Below are 20,722 nucleotides of genomic sequence, written 5' to 3'. Positions count from 1 at the left end.
CATTACAAAGAATTTATGCAAGCCTCACAAAACAGTTCTTAACCCTTTGATAATAAAACATTAGAATATAAAACCACAATATGACACAGAAGGTAATGCTAACTAACATGTATTGTTGCTGGAAATCAGCTCATTTTAGAATTTTTCCATTTCTCATTTAAATCGTAATACTTTTGGTACCTGAAACAGACAAAGATGTAACATTTCAAATGATGTAATTTAAATGTAATAGTAATCCGAACACTTGAACCTTTTACCACTGTAAAAGGTTAATTTTATTTTTTTAAGTGCATGTTAGAGACCATACCAAGGCCAGAAGAGGTGGGTCTGGTAAAATAACATATTTACAGGACATTTTCGATTTTTGAGTGCCTCTAGATGATAAAGATGTTATTTATTCTAAGTATTAATTGTCAATGAACAGTTGATTTTAGCCGAGGTTAGCAGTATTAATGATTATTCATATCAGGATATTTCTTCTCCTTGACAGGTGGAATGCATCATGTAAATAACTGATTTTTATAGTAGGAGATACCTGAATTATTTTGGCCACTAGTTGATAAAATATATATACTTAAATTGCATCTCTTGGTTTTTAAGTCATCGTGGCTCATCTGTAACTACAATCATCAATTTAAAGCTAAATGTCTTTAAATGTGTACATCCAATATAAAAATAAGTGGCTAATGTCAGATTTGGTCCAAACATTTTTCCATCAGACAGGAGTTTTACATCAGCTCACATCCAGAGATGGCTTTAAAACAGTTCTGTGCACACCAGAAGGGTCAGCTAAATGTGTAAAGAGCTCACTAACCAGAGGAATGATGTGGTTAAAACATCTGCTTTTATACAAGTTAAAACATTAACCCTGCCCCTCTTCCCCAACAGTCATTTGGCACAATGAACTCATAAAGCACTCAGCAGCTATCAGACAAAGCCAGCAGGTTTGGAAACATGTGCAACATAACCTTCATCAGACAACTGAGCGCTGAAGTCACATTAACATTTTACAGCCAGAGAAGTGCAGCGTGCATCATTAGGAAGCAGCAAGTAAAAGAAATCCAGCTATAGCTGATAAAATACATCTAGTTACGAGTTGTGATCTCATCAGGGTATAAAATACAATATATATGGGTTTTAATCCATCATCTGGAACGTTTGGGTCCGCTTTAGGTGGTCAGGAGTGTTTCTGCAGACTAATACCTGGGAATAAAACAAAGACAGATCAGAATCTGAACAAGATTCACTTCTTTGTTTTTCGTCACTTAAGTTATATTTCTTTACCATACCAATTTTATTTATATGGCACATTTAAAAAAACAGCATGGGAGCTGACCAAAGCAACTCCAAACATAAAAACAGACGCATAAAAATGCCAATAAAAGAGTCAGTAAAAGCAGATTAAAGCAGCAATCAAAACAAAATCTTTGTGTGAAGCTCTTGCCTAACCAACATGGAATAGATGGTATTTATTGCTCACTAAAGGGGCGTTTCCACCACGTTTCAGAAACTTCAGGGTAAATTCACCAGAACTTCCTAACATGCGTGTGTCTCCGTTTCATCGGGCCGGCTGAGCAGGCAGTTTTCAGGAACTTTCAGAGTACCTGAAGAGGAGTAGGTACACGGAATGGCCCGGCTACTCCACCGGGCCATTCCGGTTAGCTCACGCTGATTGGTTGCAACTCAGATGGCGGCAGTAGTAAAGTTGCTTGTAAAGCAGAATGAAAGCAAAAGAAAATAAGCACCAATCGCGCTGCCTTCAAATCTCCGTTACTGAACTCCCAATGCCAAAAAAATAAAAATAATAAAACAGAAGAATTCTCCCACAACAAAGTAATTCATGGGGTTTTGGTTTCTCACAGAGAATCGTAAAACAGAACTTCTTCTGGTCATTGAACGTCACATTTTACATCACGCAGCTGCTCTCGGCCTCCAAATGGATTAAATTATGCTGGACTTTGACTGAATGAAACCTTTAATTAATGTTACTGTGGATGCTTTTTGGCACTGATCAGTGACATCACTCACTGCCGAAGCAGTCACGTTATGCTGATGTCTGTGCAAAGTCCTGAAAGGTCTGAATTTGTATGGAGACAACAGCTGAGAGGACAGGGACATCACATCTCCTGGTCAGTTTCCCCTCCCCGAATTTCCCCTGAAGTTCAGACAACGGAAACACGGCCTAAAATAAAAGATTGAAACATTAGCGTGACGTGTACCGGTAATAGTTGGGTTTGAAGGGGCCGTTCTTATTCAGACCCAAATACTTAGCCTGCTCATCCGTCAGCTCTGTCAGGTGGGCGTCGAAGGTGGCCAAATGCAAACTGGCAACGTATTCATCTGGAAAATGGTGACATGTGTTAAGGGTGTGCTCATACTCATTAGTAAAATCAACAATCATCAACTTGGATGAGCAGATTTTTAAATAAAATATTAAATTCCAGATTAAACCTCGACACCTGTAATTGCGATAGTCTTGTAGTTCTGTTCAACTGGACTCTCAGTTCTGAATGTGTTAAAAATATGAAGTATTCACATCCTCACCCATCTTTTTGGGCAGCAAGTAAACATCTTGTTTGTAACGTCCCTCAGGAGCGTTGTACAACTCTATCAGGGCCAGGGCCTGGGGAAAAAACAAACAAAAACAACATGCAATATAATCAAAATAATAGAGGGGCGTCTGTAACAGAGACAGAGTTCAGCTGCAATTCAGAACTTAACAACCAGAACACAATAATAGCACATAATAGTGGAAAATGAAAATGTGAAAAGTGAACAGGGACTCCTGTATGCTCTGCTAACCTCTATAGACTTAAGTGAATAAATGTGGTATGGCTTAAGCCACCATGTTACCTGAGTGGTAGCTGTGATGGACAGAACAAAGGTAGGAACGGTGGAGCAGCTGAGGTTCAGCAGACGTCCCTGTGAAACCAGTCCTGTGTTATCAGGAGTAAAACCTAACAAGAGATTTTCCTCACCAACAGAAATAACTAACAGAAGATGCCACGTTTGTAATTGTTTTTGTTTTTGTAGCTTCTACAATTCCAGTAAAATAACTATAACCATGTCATCCAAAGAACTAGACTAAGACTCTTGTTAAGAAGAAGAAAGTCAAAACCAAAGTGAATCTCCAGCACAGCATCAGTTTTTATCACTAAAGGAGACACGGACCTCCGCCAGCAGGATAACTCTCTTGCCATCGGGCCAGATGACGTGATCCACCTGAGGGCGGACTCTTTCCCACGTCAGCTCGGGTGTCCGAAGACTCGCCTGGACAAACAGACAACATGGATCATGATGTAAACACGTTTAACGTTGAATCCCAACACAATAAGCTCTAGTTTTACCACATCAATCTCAGTGTTGGAGTGCCCCATGTTGCACACCATTGAACCGTTTTTCATTCGATCCAGCTGGTCCCTGTTCACCACGTTTTTATTCCCTAAAGCAGAACAAAAGGACACAACTTTGATCACCAACCAAAAGCATCGTATGAACAATTCACCCTGAGGAGCAGCCAGTTAGAAAGCATCTATGAAATGTGATGCCAGGACATCAGCAAAGTTTCAAGTCTGATTACCGGTGCATGTGATGACGACGTCAACGTGGCGAATGACTTCATTCAGCTTGACTACCTTAAATCCATCCATGCTGTTGGAAAACCCACAAACACAGAGGAGATGCAGCAGTCTGTTAGGTTTCTGCCGACATACAGATCCATCCAGATGACTGGGAGGGCTCAGTGTTGTGTGAGATAAATGTTCTCTCACCAGGCCTGCAGGCCACAGATGGGATCAATCTCTGTAACATAGACTATAGCTCCCAAAGCTTTCAGAGCGGCAGAACAACCTTTACCAACCTGAAACAAAACAAAGTCTAATTCACTGTTTAGTCTGTTTTAAACACCCTAATCAGTGAAAACAACAAGACTGTACTGAGTTTAACTCTTTACCACTATCCAGGCCTGATAACACGATTAAAGGTCTGTCTAAAGCTGCTGTAAGAGTCAAGAGTGAAGAGGCTCGTTAATATCATGAAGTCTCTCACCTCACCATACCCACACACCACCACCTGTTTGCCTCCAAACATCACATCTGTGGTTCGCTTCAGGCTAAAGAGATTTAAAAAGTATATTTAGAACAATTTGTGGAAGTGAAAAAGACTAAAACTGCACCAAGAGTCAGAGACCCGGTTACTGCAGTGGTTTGTGATTAAAACATTTAAATCTGTTTGAAGATGCAGATTTACCGTAGTATATATTACACCTTTGATAGGGAACGGTGATTAACTAAGTTATTAATTATTAATAATTAATAACTAAGAGCGGACAGCTTTTAAAGCACTGACCCGCTCTGAAATGTGCAGACATAGTTAAAGACTAGCAGGCTGTTCGTTGCTGCCATGGTGATATTAACTGACTGTTTCACACCGTATTATGAGAAACGAGCTGTGGACCATCTACTAAAGAAATGTGTGTTTTTGTCTTAAATGCAACAACAGACTTGAGAAACGACACATCAGTGATGAACATTAAAATCATATTCAGTTTTATTCAGAATCGAATGAAACTGCTGCTGGACTACAGCTGAATAATCAGGAGTCAAAAGCCGTGGTTGACTTCTATTCAGAGCTAGAAGTTAGAACAGTCACATGTGGAGCGAAGGCCTAATAACATCTCTGGGCTCAGTTTGTTTAGTCAGGTCACAGTGAGCTTTTATAAAACTTCTTTCTGTGTAAACTTAGTTACAGTAACCTTAAAGTTCAGCTTCACATTCATCACTAAAAGGGAAAAACAACTACTCTTCAGTCACTGAATCCTTATGTTTATTAGGAAATTATATTTCTGACAGTTTTTGTAAAATGCAAAAGCGGGTGTAATGCATCTTAATTTTCACTGAAGTTTTCCAATAAACAAAAACAAGGTGTGTCCAGAGCTGATTTCTTCTTTTCATTTTTTTTAAGTTACCCTTAAATGTAACCTGAGTGAATGCTAAATGCAGTTTCCAATGATTCTTTCATCTATTAGGTAGCAGAGTTACTGACATCTAAACCTAATAACTGGTGAGGGGGCTCTCACATCGCTGTGGAGGAGTTTTGTCCCTCTGTTCTTTATAAGGTAGCTTTATTTCAGCCACATTGGAGGGTTTTCCAACATGAATGACCCATTTAAGGTCAAAGGTCAGATAATATCCTTCAGGAATTTAGGTTGAGAGCAGAATTCATGGTTCTATTACAAGTGGTGCTAAAGCAGCCCCAAACCATCACACTGCCACCACCATGTTTTACTCCAGATGGAACAGGACCTGCCGTATGTTGTCACTCAGGCCCTGTCCACACATAGCCGGGGATCTGCCAAAACATAGATATTTTTCTATGTTTTGGCCTGTCATCCACACGAAAACGGATCTTTTTAAAAACTCCGGCCAAAGTGAAGATCTGCGTTTTCTCCGTTTTGGGTGTCTGCGTGTGGACAGACAAAACCGGAGTTTTAAGGTCTGCAACGTCACTTTCCGCGACAAAAAAATGCTGACATCACGTGTGCGACCTGTGTTTACACTAGCCGACAGCATGGATGCCCTCAGAGCTGCGCTCGCTTTATCAATTGTCCAAGCGCTTTTTGCTTGTTTGTTTTTGCAAGCGGGATTACTGCTCCTTGCGGAAGACCACAGACGAAGGACGAGGTTAAGAACGGGGGACGTACTGCCGCCTACAGGTCTGGCATGTCCTTAACAACGTATTTATCCAGGTACGTGTGGACAGAGTTTCTTTTTAAAACGAGGTGGTGTGGATGCAAGTTTCTGGAGGGGCGGATATTCGGTTTTTTTTTAAACCGGCTACGTGTGGACTAGGCCTCAATCTCTGCTGAAGTAATTTCTTAATTCTACACATCTGGTTGTGATCAGGCCTGACTAGTTAAAATGAGCTCAGCTTTCTAAATGATGTGGTTAGCCACAGTTAATTCTTGATTTAACAAGGAGGGCAATTACCCACCATGCCCTGTAACCGGAGGGTTGCTGGTTCGCGTCCCACTCAGTCTGTTGCAGCTGCTGTGTTCATGGGCAAGACACTAACGCTCCTTGCCTGCTGGTGGTGGATGGAGGGACAGGTGGCACCTGTGTACGGCAGCCTCGCTCCTGTCAGTGTGTCCCAAGGCAGCTGTGGCTACATTGTAGTTCATCATCATCAGTGTGTGGACGTGTGTATGAATGGGTGAATAACTCATGTGCTGTAGAGCCGCTTGGGGGGGGGGGTTAGGATTCTGGAACAAGCAATCTAAATACAGGGCATTTACTGTTTGTTCCCATAGGACCATGTTGGTTTGGAAGGTTTTGTTCCCAGAATAAATGATCTTCTGTTTAAAAACTACATTCTGTATTTAATCGTGTTATTTTTGTCTGATGCTGAAGGGATTCTATGCGGGGGAGAACAAGTTTAACAGCCCTATCTACGAAAGCTACCTGAAACCAAAGTCCACTCACCCATCTAGAATGGATTCCCGGCAGCAGTAAAGGTTGTCAAACTTCTGCTTTGTCACAGAGTCGTTTACATTCATAGCTGGAACACACAGCTTTCCAGCTTTGGAGAGCTGATACAACCTAAAAAAGGAGCCATAAAAGGTGTTTGAATCTAAATATTTCCACAGAATTCATTTATATGTTTAAACCTAAATACCTGTGAACCCCTGTAACACTCTCCTCTACGATCCCCCTGATCTTCTTGAAAACACTCGAGTATTTCTTATACACCCAGTGTGTCAAGTCCCCTCCATCATCAAGGATCTAATAAACGACAGTTATGTTTACAACTCCCAACAAAGAAGCTGTTCCTGCATGAGAAGAGAAACGGATGTTCTACACACCATGTTGGGCTGCCAACCCTCTGTGGTGACACAACGGTCAATACACCACCAGAAGTCATCCTCAGACTCTCCCTTCCAGGCAAACACGGACACACCTGGAGCATCAGAGTTGGACCATAACACGAGTCATTACACAAACAGTCCACGTCTACATGCATGAACATGTCCCTCCGATATCAAAAAGTGCAGAAAAGGCTACATTAGAGTCTCTAACCTGCAAGTGTTGCAGAAAATAAGCGCAGATGTATAAATGTGGTTGATAACTAGTGGTGTGCATCTCTACCTGCCTCACGATTCGATCCGATTCAGATTATCCGCCTAAAGATTCGATTTGAGTCTGAAATGCATCACGATTCTTCACACAAAAATTTTCATTACTTAATAAAAGTAGTAGAATAGTTTTTTATTTCTTTTTTATTTCAATATCCCTGAAAAACAGAACATACATCCATTCACTAGAGTGAGCAACAATTTTTTAAGTGTGCGGCCTATAATTACTTAAATAAAATAATGTTTTCTGTAGAGCAGCTTTAAGATAGAATATTCCTGAACTTAAAAGTAGTAAACAAATACTGTGTTAAGTGATTCTTTCACATCCAGGATCCCAAAACCGAAATTAGCCCAGACATCCGATTTAAATGTAACAGGTGCATCTTTGATTACTGGTAATGTTGGCCCTGTATCCCTGTCCGCCTTTTCTGTTTTAAATTGGCGCTAGGGCAACACAGTGCGCATGTCATTGCAACTCTGCCCCCGGAAGTAGTTGTAAAACCTCAAAACTTTATTGTCCTCGCGCGTCCAGAACATAGACATAGGGAGAAAATCTCATTATGTCACGTTGCTGCACCGATGAAGCATCATGCACGGCTGAATCGCGATGCATCTTAGAATCGATCATTTTCCCACCTCTATTGATAACTCTAGAACAGTTACACAGATATATGCTATTTATTAAAAATAAAAATCCACATGGCAGAACTCTGAAGAAACAATGTAATTGGTTTAAGAGTAAGCACTTGCACTTTTCAATAATCCCAGTTTAAGCACGTTTCAGATAAATTACTAAGACAAATCAAGCATGAAGCCGACAAGGCTGCAAACTCCCATCATCTAACTGCTGGATGAAAGGTTTACCCTGGAGATTTAGCACATACACAGACTGTCACATAGCAACCAGACATAAAACACTCAAGCGGCACTGCCTTTCTCACCAAACAGAACATTTATGTGTCCCAGTGATCTCTGCAGGGTTTAAAATGCTCACGAGTTTAACATTTGAAAATGGTAACCGTGGTTTTGAAAGACCTGCGATGCTCACAGAGCAAAGAAAAAAGGTCAGCTCATTAAAAAGAGAAATGTTTTATTTGTTTTTTTTAGACACCAGTTCACCATTAATGCTAAAATTGTCCTTTAGCCAGCTCTAATCACCAGTATTTATTAGTATGTTCAGCTGTGACCTCTGCTGCTCACCTCTCTCTGCCAGGGCAGCAGCAACTTCATTCTGCGTTGAATAGATGTTACATGCCGTCCAACGACACTGAGCGCCAAGAGCCACCAGAGTCTCTATTAACACCTGAAAAATCCAGGAAATCAACACATCCCATTTCCATTAGAAACACAGAGCAGGAACTGTCGGGACTTTGCAGCTTATTATTAAAAAAAGTAAATCTTACAGCAGTCTGAGCGGTTATGTGAGTGCAGCCCACAATTTTGGCACCAGCCAAAGGTTTCTCACTGTGTGCTCTCTTCCTGAGCGAGACCAGCGCTGACATATCTGAGAAAAGTGGCAAAGCATGAGTGGGGGAGAGCAGCACAGATGATACAGAAAAACTCATCAAGTAAATCAAAAAGAGGCAGCTGCTGCTAGCCAGTGATGAGCCAAGACAATAGTTGCATTTAAATGGGGTCATATGTTGTAATATGTCTTTAGGTTTTTATTTGTTGAACATTCAGCTAAAAAGTTGATTCGTCTTCTTCTTTACCTTGTTCTGCTATCTCGATCTCTCTCCTGCCAAACTCAGCCTGTTTGATGTTTTTGACGCAGAAGTCACTGCTGCCCTTGGAGTTGAGCTGGGACTTATCCCGCGGCGAGGTCTCATCATCAGAGCTATCTGTATAGGACGCCGCTACAATGATAGATTATGCTCGGCATAAAACTAAAACCAAATGACTGAATTCCTCATCAGTTCATAATCTGACCGTCTCTTCCTTCACAATGAAACAAGAACAGTAACGCGGATCGTCTGTCTCTTACCGGAGCTATAGCTGTCAGTGGAGGACTGGGAGATGGAGCGGGACAGAGACCGACGGCCTGTCTTGGTGGGGAACCGGCTGAACTCCTGCTTTTCCTCCACAAACTGGATTTGCTAGAAACAAACGGTCACAATGTCAATTGTTCATATTTTAAATGAGACCCAGTGGCATGTCGATGGGGGGGTGGGGGGATGGGGGGCACCCTAGGTGCCACCGCAAAAACTGAGACAGTAAAACATCTAAAACATATAATCACTAAAAAAATTAAATCTAAAACATAAACAATAAAATACCATATGTAAAATCACATTTGGAAGTTTGTTCTTTTTTTAATCTTGTAGTATTTACAGCATTAAACGGAGCTTGGTTCATGTTCCAAAACATTTCTAAAATTCAGATAATGAGACTAACAAAACAACAAACCAGACCAGACATTTATTTCTTGTTTATGTTATTTTATTGATATTTCTCATTTTTATATTGACATAAGCACACCCATTTCTGTTTTTAGTAGAAAAATATTTAAATAAATACAAATTAACAAAAAGCTCAAATGCACTAAAATACTAGCCTGGAAATGACATCTACTTCATCCAAAGTGCACCCTCCTCTATTCTCTAAAAGAATCCTGACTTTACAATGCCAAAGAAAATCTCAATTTATTATAATAAATGTATGAATTTATAAATGATTAATGTCATAGAAAATTATTGATAAAAGTGCACATTGGTTTTGTGCTTTGACTTTATTTTGGTTTATTTTACTCAATTACATTATGAATAATATTTTGTAGTTTTCTAAAAAAAAATATAACATTTTTTCTAAGTTATGAGCCATTTACATGTGCCACCCTTGTCCAAATTTGTGCCCCTACCTAGCCACCCCAAAATAAGTTCTAGACACACCACTGACGAAACCAAAACAAAAATTACACAAAAGGTTTTACTCAGACAAGGGTTCTAAAGACAGCTGAATTTTTATGTTGTTCTGGGTCAGGAAAGGGGTCAGCATCATTTTAGGCTCGTACAGCATAATGACTGATGTCAAAATGCTGAACCCATCTGGCGCTCACACAAATCATGTTGGGTAAATTTTATCCTCTAATGATTTAGTTTGGATGTCTGAATTAGATCCATATTCAGCAGCATACAACCAAAAACAGATGAGCATGTTATTCAGCCTCTGACAGAAAACAGAATAAATAATCTACAATATCTTATACACTGCAAGCTTTCATATTTCTGTTTCACACAAAAGGAATACAGACTTTCTGGAGGAGGACCATAGTGTTTGTTATGTGTATTGTAACATTGATCTAGTCAGCTCTTTTAAGCCACAGCAATGACTGGAATTGTTGTGATGACACAGATTTTCCAGACGTGAGAGGCAACAGAGACAAATATTACAATCTGACCTGGAGTTTTAGTTTTCCCACGTCCAGAGATGTAAATAGGACAACCTCAAATAACACAAGCCTGGAGGAGTTCTGACATATTGTGGAACAGTTCATGCTAATAACGGTTAGCTTCTACTAGCTGAGATGTTCTCTGCTGTTTCCTAGACATGAAAACAGAAACAGCCTTCCCAGTCGCGAGTTAAGATAGTGTCCATGAACGTATATGGGCCATTCCCATCTGTACCGGGTCGGCCCGGGCCGGGTAGCCCCAGTCAGCCCCAGCCTGGCCCGGTTGATTCCACACATCCTTGCCTTAAGTCCATGTGGGCTGATTCTACCCACCAATCAGAGGCTTGCTCTAATGGAAGGTGTGAATTTGCTGTCAGCAGTGGGTGTGTTGGCCCTGGTCGGCCTGAAGCAGACCCCCTCGAGAAGAGGGCTGAGAATGGAAAAATACCAGGCCACCCAGATATGTAAACAACCTATGCTACCCAGTCCAGGCCGACCCGGTACAGATGGGAATGGCCCATAAGTGACAGTGTGAAGTAGATCTGAATCCTAGAGTCTCACTGTTTATTTTCTGTCAGAAGCTAATAGGGTCAGGATGTAAGAAAATATCAATATGGCAATGTATCGTTTTGTTTTATCCAGCAATATCACACTGATATTCAAAAGTCATGTATCTAATTTGTGGAAGAATTTACATGCAAACATTTCTGTATTTTCTTTTCTTTTGGTGCAATTCAAACACCGACCGCTAGGTGGCAGTGAACAATGGGTTTTGTTTCCACCATTGAAATGTAAATCCCCTTATATGGTTCAGATACCTCATGTTAAACATGTTAAGTATCAGTTTGGACTGTTTATTGAATTTTCGTATAATAAATTCGGTCTAAAAAAAATCGCTAATATCGTCTGACTGAGTGTATCGCAATATATTGTGATATATTGTATCATCTCCCCTGTATCATGATATGCATCATATCGCCATAATTTCACTAATACACATCCCTAGAAGCTAACCCAGGCGATACGTGTAGAAGGCTTTTTTCATGTTTAGCCAGCATTGAAATCTCACAGTGACCAATCATTTTCAAAAGTAATAAGTAACAAATGTTTTTTTCCGTGAAAGACCTCTTTAAATATTTATGTTTATTTATTTATTTGGCAGATGCTTTTATCCAAAGCAATTTACAATATAAATTGTAAGTGATTAAATAACAAATACAATTAATTTGTTTTAGGAAAAGTGACATTCAGGTCTGACAAGACATATTAAAGATAATAAATGAATTGTTTAAGGATGACCTAAGTTTACTGATTTTAATACTTCGTCTTCGTCTTCGTCTTCCTCCGCTTATCCGGGTCCGGGTCGCGGGGGCAGCATCCCAATTAGGGAGCTCCAGGCCGTCCTCTCCCCGGCCTTGTCCACCAGCTCCTCCGGCAGGACCCCAAGGCGTTCCTGGACCAGATTGGAGATGTAACCTCTCCAACGTGTCCTGGGTCGACCCGGGGGCCTTCTGCCGGCAGGACATGCCCGAAACACCTCCCCGGGGAGGCGTCCAGGAGGCATCCTGACCAGATGCCCAAACCACCTCAACTGGCTCCTTTCGATCCAGAGGAGCAGCGGTTCTACTCCGAGTCCCTCCCGAATGTCCGAGCTCCTCACCCTATCTCTAAGGCTGAGCCCGGCCACCCTACGGAGGAAACTCATTTCAGCCGCTTGTATCCGCAATCTCGTTCTTTCGGTCATTACCCAAAGCTCATGACCATAGGTGAGGATTGGGACGTAGATCGACCGGTAAATCGAGAGCCTGGCTTTCTGGCTCAGCTCCCTCTTCCCCATGACAGATCGGCTCAGCGTCCGCATCACTGCAGACGCCGAACCAATCCGCCTGTCGATCTCCCGATCCCTCCTACCCTCACTCGTGAACAAGACCCCGAGATACGTAAACTCCTCCACTTGAGGTAGGACCTCTCCCCCGACCCGGAGGTGGCAAGCCACCCTTTTCCGGTCGAGAACCATGGTCTCAGATTTGGAGGTGCTGATCCTCATCCCAGCCGCTTCACATTCGGCCGCGAACCTACCCAGCAAGAGCTGAAGGTCAGAGCTGGATGAAGCTAGGAGGACCACATCATCCGCAAAAAGCAGAGACGAGATTCTCCTGCCACCAAACTCGACACACTCCACACGGCTGCGTCTAGAAATTCTGTCCATAAAAGTGATGAACAGAACCGGTGACAAAGGGCAGCCCTGGCGGAGTCCAACCCTCACTGGGAACAGGTCCGACTTACTACCGGCTATGCGGACCAAACTCACGCTCCTCTGGTAAAGGGACTGAATGGCCCTTAACAGAAAGCCACCCACCCCATACTCCTGGAGCGTCCCCCACAGGGTGCCCCTGGGGACACGGTCATAAGCCTTCTCCAAATCCACAAAGCACATGTGGATTGGTTGGGCAAACTCCCATGCCCCCTCCATCACCCTTGCAAGGGTATAGAGCTGGTCCACAGTTCCACGGCCAGGACGAAAACCACATTGCTCCTCCTCTATCTGAGATTCAACTATCGATCGGACCCTCCTCTCCAGTACCTTGGCGTAGACCTTGATTTTAATACTGCTGTTTTAAACTGTTTTAAACAAACAAAAGACTCCTTGATTGCAAACCATGAGGAAACGATTCTTATGAAAAAGAATGAGGATGTGAAATTAAAACAAGACAGAAGAGATGGCTAAAAATGTTGTCTCAAGTATGATGAAGCTAAAAAAAAATCCCTAATTCTTCCTTGTTCCTTTACAGGATTAGGTAACATTTGATCTTTCCAAATCTTTCCAAAGAACAAACATCTCTTTTGTTCTACTTAGGCCCTGTCCACACGTAGCCGGGGATCTGCCAAAACGTAGATATTTTTCTACGTTTTGGACTGTCATCCACAAGAACACGGAGTTTTTTCACACGAAAATTGATCTTTTTAAAAACTCCGGCCAAAGTGAAGATCTGCGTTTTCTCTGTTTTGGGTGTCTGCGTGTGGACAGACAAATCCGGAGTTTTAAGGTCCGCAACGTCACTTTCCGCGACAAAAAAATGCTGACATCACGTGTGCGACCTGTGTTTACACTAGCTGACAGCATGGATGGCCTCAGAGCTGCGCTCGCTTTATCAATTGTCCAAGCGCTTTTTGCTTGTTTGTTTTTGCAAGCGGAATTACTGCTCCTTGCGGAAGACCACAGACGAAGGACGAGGTTAAGAACGGGGAAAGTACTGCCGCCTACAGGTCTGGCATGTCCTTAACAACGTATTTATCCGGGTTCGTATGGACAGTTTTTTTTTTTTTAACGAGGTGGTGTGGATGCAAGTTTTTGGAGGGGCGGATATTCGTTTTAAAAAAAAACCGGCTACGTGTGGACTAGGCCTAAGTTTCTGATATTTTAGTTTGTGGTGAAATACAAGTAGTCCAAAATGAAGAATTGTTGCTGGAATTTAAAGGAGCTATATGTAAGAATTCTACAGTCAAATAATCACAAAACAGTCTACTTTCTCAATCAGATATTAAAGGAAGGTTATATTGAAATAGATGTCTGTCTCAGCCATCTTGGGGGGGGGGGGTTGTCAGGTTGTATGTTTTCAAAAGAAACAAAAGAGTGACGTAGTTACTGTTTACAATCCGTGAGGTTTCCATGTCTCTGGCAAGCTAATGCAGCAGCACTGGCATTTGTTATTCGCTGCTGACAGGTGAAAAGCTCTATAGTTGTTTAAAGAACTGAAGCCAGTAAACAGTAGAAACCAAGATGTTATTTCTTGTACCTCTAAGAAGCCATGGCATCTTTTTGTTTTACTATATCAGCTGAAGCAAACTAAAGGCTAAAGTTGAGCTACCAATGCTAATGGTGAATTAGAAGCAAATAGTCTGCTCCAAAACTATCACAAGCTACTTTTTCAATTACCAACACCTCGATATTACAGTGACTATGTATGAGTGATAGGGCTGAACGATTAATTGCATATGCAATAAAATTGCGATGTGACAAAAGAAGATTTTCTAATAACAAAGGCTGCGATTTGACTGACAAGAGTGGTTAGCACAATGTTAATATACATGGAAAAACCCATAGGGATGCTAATGCTAACATCGCCAATTACATTCTTACAAATTACAAATTAGGAACATGCCAAATTATTACATTTGGAGTCTAATAAAAAGTTAAAAATGCCATCAATCAAATAAGTACAGACAGATATTTTAGTAAAGCCAGAAAACTGTAAGAGACTTCAATTCCTCTTGAGTTTTGGTTAGCAGCTAGCTATGGACGTAACTGAACTATGGACAACACATCAGTAACTCTAAAACACATGACATCAATAAATGGGACACACTTCTTTCCTGCAAATAATTTTTCTGTTGATACTAACACCTCTGCTCCTTCAAAGGGTGTGCTCCTGGCTGCAAAGCATTGCACCTTCAAATACAAAATGTTGTCTTTACTTGTGAGTGTTTATGTAGACAAATACACTTGTTGATATGATATGTAGATACATAAACTTGTTTATATTCAGTACAAGTTACATAGATTTTTTCACTTACGTTAGTTGAAAAATATGAGAAAATAATTGTGAATTAAATCTAGGGCAGCAGCTATCGAATATTTTTGTAACCGAGTACTCTATCGAATCTTTTATCGATTAATCGAGTACTCTAATAAATTACCCTTTTGTGTTTGCAAACCATTATATCAAATAACATGTTATAAAAATATGAAAGACCTCTTAAAATGACCAGTTATTCTTCCAGTTTTATTCAAAATTAGTTTTCAAAACTTAAGCACTTCAACTTTACTTCACTGTAAACAAATGACTGTGCAAAAAATAAGTAAACAATCCAAGAAGATTTTCCCCTCGTACGAGAATCAAACAGCACCAGAACCGCTCACGATGCATGCGGAAACATGGCTCGCCAGCTGTTTCCCTAATAACACACGTCCGTTTTAATTTCTACACTTTTTTTTCTCACACAATAACAAGGATTGTTGAGAAAGCATGTTTGCCGTGGTTATGTCAAATTATACTGATCACAAAACATTTATTTACTTTCGTTTTCCTCCGCCACTCTCATAAATACCTGTGTCCTCCTGCAGCAATCCCGAGGGACAACAGACATCAATAACAACACAGTAAAAGGTTGCTACCAGACGCACAGTGTGAGCTGAAACTGAGTGCTACAAACAAAAAAGTTGCATAGCGTCCGCAGAATATATAGCGGACCTCCGAGTCCGCTTGAAGAAGTGACATTTACATGTGAATGTTTCCTGGTCAGGTGCTGCAGCATGGAGGATGTGGTGTTGTGGTAGGCTAAATCCATTTTACAGTATTTACACTGGGCTAAGTTTTCCGCCTTACGAAGTGAAAAATGGTCCCATACTTTTGACATTTTCGGTCTTTTTCGCACTCCACCGGGGTCCACGTTGTCCGCCATGGCTTAAGAGAAAGTTAAGTTATATTCGCGACTCGCGTGTGCATTCAGTGCAGTGTGTATGTGCGTCACTTATTTCGGTCCATGTGAAACATGACCCCGGGCAATTGCAAAGCCATGAATTAATTAAACGAAGCATCGAGGCAGAGAATTTGACTCGAGGCTTTTTTGTACTCGAATTATTCGAGGTACTCGAGGAATCGTTTCAGCCCTAATTAAATCGCAATTGCAATATTGAAGAAAAAATATCGCAATTAGATTACTTTCCAGAATCATTCAGCCCTAATGAGTGAAGTGAATAAGTTTTTGTGGCATTTTACTTCATCTAATGCAGGTGTGGGGAACCCTGGTCCTCGAGGGCCGGTATCCTGCACGTTTTTGCTCCAACACTTCTGATTCAGTGGTTGATTCACATGTTCAGCAGCTCATCAAGCTCTGCAGAAGCCTGTTAATCACCCGTTGATTGAGATCAGGTGTGTTGAAGCAGGGTTGAAACTAAAATATGCTGGATAGCAGCCCTCGATGGACCAGGGTTCTCCACCCCTGCTTGAATGAATCATTCAGAACTACAGGTCCTTCTCAAAAAATTTGCATACTGTGATAAAGTTCATTATTGTCTGTAATGTACTGATAAACATTAGACTTTCATATATATTAGATTCATTACACACAACTGAAGTAGTTCAAGCCTTTTATTGTTTCTAATATTGATGATTTTGGCATACAGCTCATGAAAACCCAAAATTCCCATCTCAAAAAATTAGCATATCATGAAAAGGTTCTCTAAACGAGCTATTAACCTAATCATCTGAATCAACTAATTAACTCTACACCTGCAAAAGATTCCTGAGCCTTTTAAAAACTCCTAGCCTGGTTCATTACTCAAAACCGCAATCATGGGTAAGACTGCCGACCTGACTGCTGTCCAGAAGGCCATCATTGACACCCTCAAGCAAGAGGGTAAGACACAGAAAGAAATTTCTGAACGAATAGGCTGTTCCCAGAGTGCTGTATCAAGGCACCTCAGTGGGAGGTCTGTGGGGAGGAAAAAGTGGCAGAAAACGCTGCACAACGAGAAGAGGTGACCGGACCCTGAGGAAGATTGTGGAGAAGGACCGATTCCAGACCTTGGGGGACCTGCGGAAGCAGTGGACTGAGTCTGGAGTAGAAACATTCAGAGCCACCGTGTACAGGCATGTGCAGGAAATGGGTCATAGGTGCCGCATTCCCCAGGTCAAGCCACTTTTGAACCAGAAACAGCGGCAGAAGCGCCTGACCTGGGCTACAGAGAAGCAGCACTGGACTGTTGCTCAGTGGTCCAAAGTACTTTTTTCGGATGAAAGCAAATTTTGCATGTAATACGGAAATCAAGGTGCCAGAGTCTGGAGGAAGACTGGGTAGAGGGAAATGCCAAAATGCCTGAAGTCCAATGTGAAGTACCCACAGTCAGTGATGGTCTGGGGTGCCATGTCAGCTGCTGGTGTTGGTCCACTGTGTTTTATCAAGGGCAGGGTCAATGCAGCTAGCTATCAGGAGATTTTGGAGCACTTCATGCTTCCATCCGCTGAAAAGCTTTATGGAGATGAAGATTACATTTTTCACCATGACCTGGCACCTGCTTACAGTGCCAAAACCCCTGGTAAATGGTTTACTGACCATGGTATTACTGTGCTCAGTTGGCCTGCCAACTCTCCTGACCTGAACCCCAGAGAGAATCTGTGGGATATTGTGAAGAGAAAGTTGAGAGACGCAAGACCCAACACTCTGGATTAGCTTAAGGCCGCTATTGAAGCATCCTGGGCCTCCATAACACCTCAGCAGTGCCACAGGCTGATTGCCTCCATGCCACGCTGCATTGAAGCAGTCATTTCAGCAAAAGGATTCCCGACCAACTATTGAGTGCATAACTGAACATAATTATTTGAAGGTTGACTTTTTTGTATTAGAAATACTTTTCTTTTATTGGTCGGATGAAATATGCTAATTAGTTGAGATAGGAATTTTGGGTTTTCATGAGCTGTATGCCAAAATCATCAATATTAGAAACAATAAAAGGCTTGAACTACTTCAGTTGTGTGTAATGAATCTAATATATATGAAAGTCTAATGTTTATCAGTACATTACAGACAATAATGAAATTTATCACAATATGCAAATTTTTTAGAAGGACCTGTATAACAGCAAGTCGGGAAACAGCCACACTTACTGTAATGCCGCAGAAATAGGGTTGCAAGGATTAACCGGTTTGACTTTTAACCTAACGTAAAGACGTCTCCAACACCGCAAATAAAGAAAGAAATTAGCGGACCAAAGTGAAAATGAAACTGAACGAATGCACTCAGCGGAACCAGCATCAACATTTTAAATTACATTTAAGTAATAAGTAATATTCATAATAACAACTGCACTAGTAGGAATTTGGCATCTTAATTCATTAAAGCTGCTTTCCAGAGTTTTCCCCTTTCAAAAATGATGTGTGATTTTTCAGAAATCTGTAAAAGCGATTATCTTATCATGTACTGTGATAAAATGTAAGCGATAAGTCTTTTTTATTTTTATTTTTTGCTACACACACACCCTTCCCCACAGAGCTCCTTGCAAAAGGAAACTGAGCGTCGACCACAACTAACCAATAGTGTTAGACTACTGCTTACTTGCTTCAAATTTAAAGAATACCTCAGCTGATGCAGAGTTGATGAACTTTTCACAAAAAAGTACGTCTCTAAAATATAAATATATAAAAACAACGTGACATGAGAACAATACTCGTAAAACAACGTGTTTTAGCTCTGTTTGTCGGCTACAGAAGCACATTTATAAACAGAAACGCGAAGTTGCCATCTTAAACAGAGCAACAGATTTTTTTGTGTGATATGCTTGTCAGCCACTAGATGGTGCCATCAGATAAGAGAAATACTCCGGAAAGAAACTTTAAGGTGTCTCCGTCTTTCAGTGCTAACCCTGACCAGCTGTCAACAGTTAGACATTTTTGTCTTTTTACAGAAACTCAAAAAAGGCTATTAGGGAAATATAATTAAAAGTGTGGTTCACTGAAAAAAACATTTTTAATGATTATTTCTGATAATCACCCATCTTGACTCACGAAAGAAGGCTGTATGTTTGCGTCCAGGAAACAGCAGAGAACGTCTCAGCTAGTAGAAGCTAACTGTTAGAATTAGCAACTCCACCACACAGCAGAACTCCTCCAGCCTTGAGTTATTTGTAAAACATCAACATTGCAAATCAGTAGTAGAGTGAATTTTTCTAAGCAAGATCTCTGAAAAGGCACAACAGATATTTCAGGGGTTCAAAACCTTTATAGAATGTATTCACGCCCTTTATCAATAATTTATTGAATGTATGTGTGATTTATATATGTTAAGCTGTGAAATCAATTCATGTAAAATAATCATGGTCAGGAAACCATGATTCATTCTCAGACTATAATCGTACCACCAAAATGTATAATCGTTGCAACCCTTCTCACAGCTGGGAATCGAAACTGTGATCATCTTGCAACAATGCAGCCAACTGTCCCACAATGCAGCTCCAGATGTTTTCATTTTTCTTAGCATCCAGAACCAGCCCTTAGGCTGGAGACCCCTTCCTTAAATCATATTAACTTATCTACACATATAACTAGTTATAATGACAAACAACCTGCTGGTGGTATTTCCCTTCCTAATATTCTGTATAAACCAATCTTTTGAAAAATCTTATTTCAAAGTTAGAAAATGTATAGAACACAATGTTTGTCCATTTGTGCTTTGAGGCGTTAATGTAGACCCAGACTGGGTGACATTTTCCATAAATGCCTGTAATAGTACTTTAGAGCTTAATTCTTCAGTCTGTTTGTAGTTTTGAAATGTAAATATGTGTTTTGTTACTCTAAAGAGCACTTTTATAAAAATAAAAAAGGACAACATAGCGATGATGCGCAACAGAGGATGGAGACACAGAAACAAGCAGATGTAATATATATTAAATAAGTGGAGTCAGTCATGGGACAGAGTAGAGGTCCGTTCAGCTGACACCTGCTGTAGTTGGAGAAGTCTCACCTTTTTCACCGGTTTGTGAGTGGGCACGGCGCTGAACACAGGCGACAGCTCTCCAATGTTCATCTCACTGTTTTTGCTTACGGTCATGGCTGAGTATTTTTCCGCCACGTTTTCGCTCTCTTTCACCTCTTTGCTCGCTTGTTTCACCTCCAGCTTCGTCTCACCAGCTGGGTCTGACATGTTCGAGGCGGTTGTGTAACCGTACCTGCACAGAAATACAAGGTAGCAGCCGCACGAGACAAGCTAACGTCCGCTACTAGCGAGCAACTTGGGAGCAGGAAGAGCGGCTTTTAGATAACGCGTACGTAAATAACATCAATACGTAAGAGATAACGATTATCGGACTTTGATTTGGAGCTGATGAATATCTCAGTTGGGTTGCGTAGGCTGTAGTCGCGCCGCTTCCCTGCTCAGCTGTCGCAACCAGGCTGAGCTGAGTAACTTTGTAGGCGGCTACCAACAAACTACTGGGACTGAGCTGCATTCATGGTGCGTGGGAAAACCAACACGTCCTTTTAAAAAACCCTCTCATTTTTCATTTAGATCACTTACTTTCTCATGTATATCACATAAAGGCAAACGCAGTGTCTTCATACGACCCGTACTATAACATTGAGCTTTATTATAAGAAGAAAATCATGTTCGTTTCGAATTATTGATTTTCATTCAATCGTCTTTTCAAACAG

At 41.1% G+C, this 20,722-nt stretch overlaps 1 protein-coding gene across 2 annotated transcripts; it reads right to left on the bottom strand.

The window, feature by feature from the left end:
• Positions 1-984: 984 nt before the first annotated feature.
• LOC107385760 (S-adenosylhomocysteine hydrolase-like protein 1) lies at positions 985-20,475 on the bottom strand. Of its 2 annotated transcripts, none has more exons than XM_015959857.3 (17): positions 20,037-20,475; positions 9,114-9,225; positions 8,842-8,985; positions 8,533-8,633; positions 8,330-8,432; positions 6,860-6,954; positions 6,673-6,779; positions 6,480-6,596; positions 4,048-4,111; positions 3,771-3,859; positions 3,581-3,651; positions 3,348-3,442; positions 3,172-3,270; positions 2,854-2,922; positions 2,545-2,623; positions 2,220-2,340; positions 985-1,203 (listed from the first exon to the last, which is right to left on the bottom strand). In XM_015959857.3, the coding sequence occupies exons 1-17, from the start codon at positions 20,214-20,216 to the stop codon at positions 1,197-1,199; spliced, it is 1,653 nt and encodes a 550-aa protein (XP_015815343.1). In that variant the 5' UTR covers positions 20,217-20,475; the 3' UTR covers positions 985-1,196. The 2 variants fall into 2 exon arrangements, with proteins under 2 accessions (XP_015815343.1, XP_054604964.1); XM_054748989.2 differs by having other exon boundaries at positions 8,842-8,970; positions 20,037-20,437.
• Between the last annotated feature and the right edge of the window lie 247 nt (positions 20,476-20,722).

This window comes from Nothobranchius furzeri, chromosome 3 (assembly GCF_043380555.1).
Source record: "Nothobranchius furzeri strain GRZ-AD chromosome 3, NfurGRZ-RIMD1, whole genome shotgun sequence".
Lineage (NCBI taxonomy): Eukaryota > Metazoa > Chordata > Actinopteri > Cyprinodontiformes > Nothobranchiidae > Nothobranchius > Nothobranchius furzeri.
Note: the sequence above shows the minus strand (reverse complement) of the source record. Positions and strands in the feature narration are given on the sequence as shown.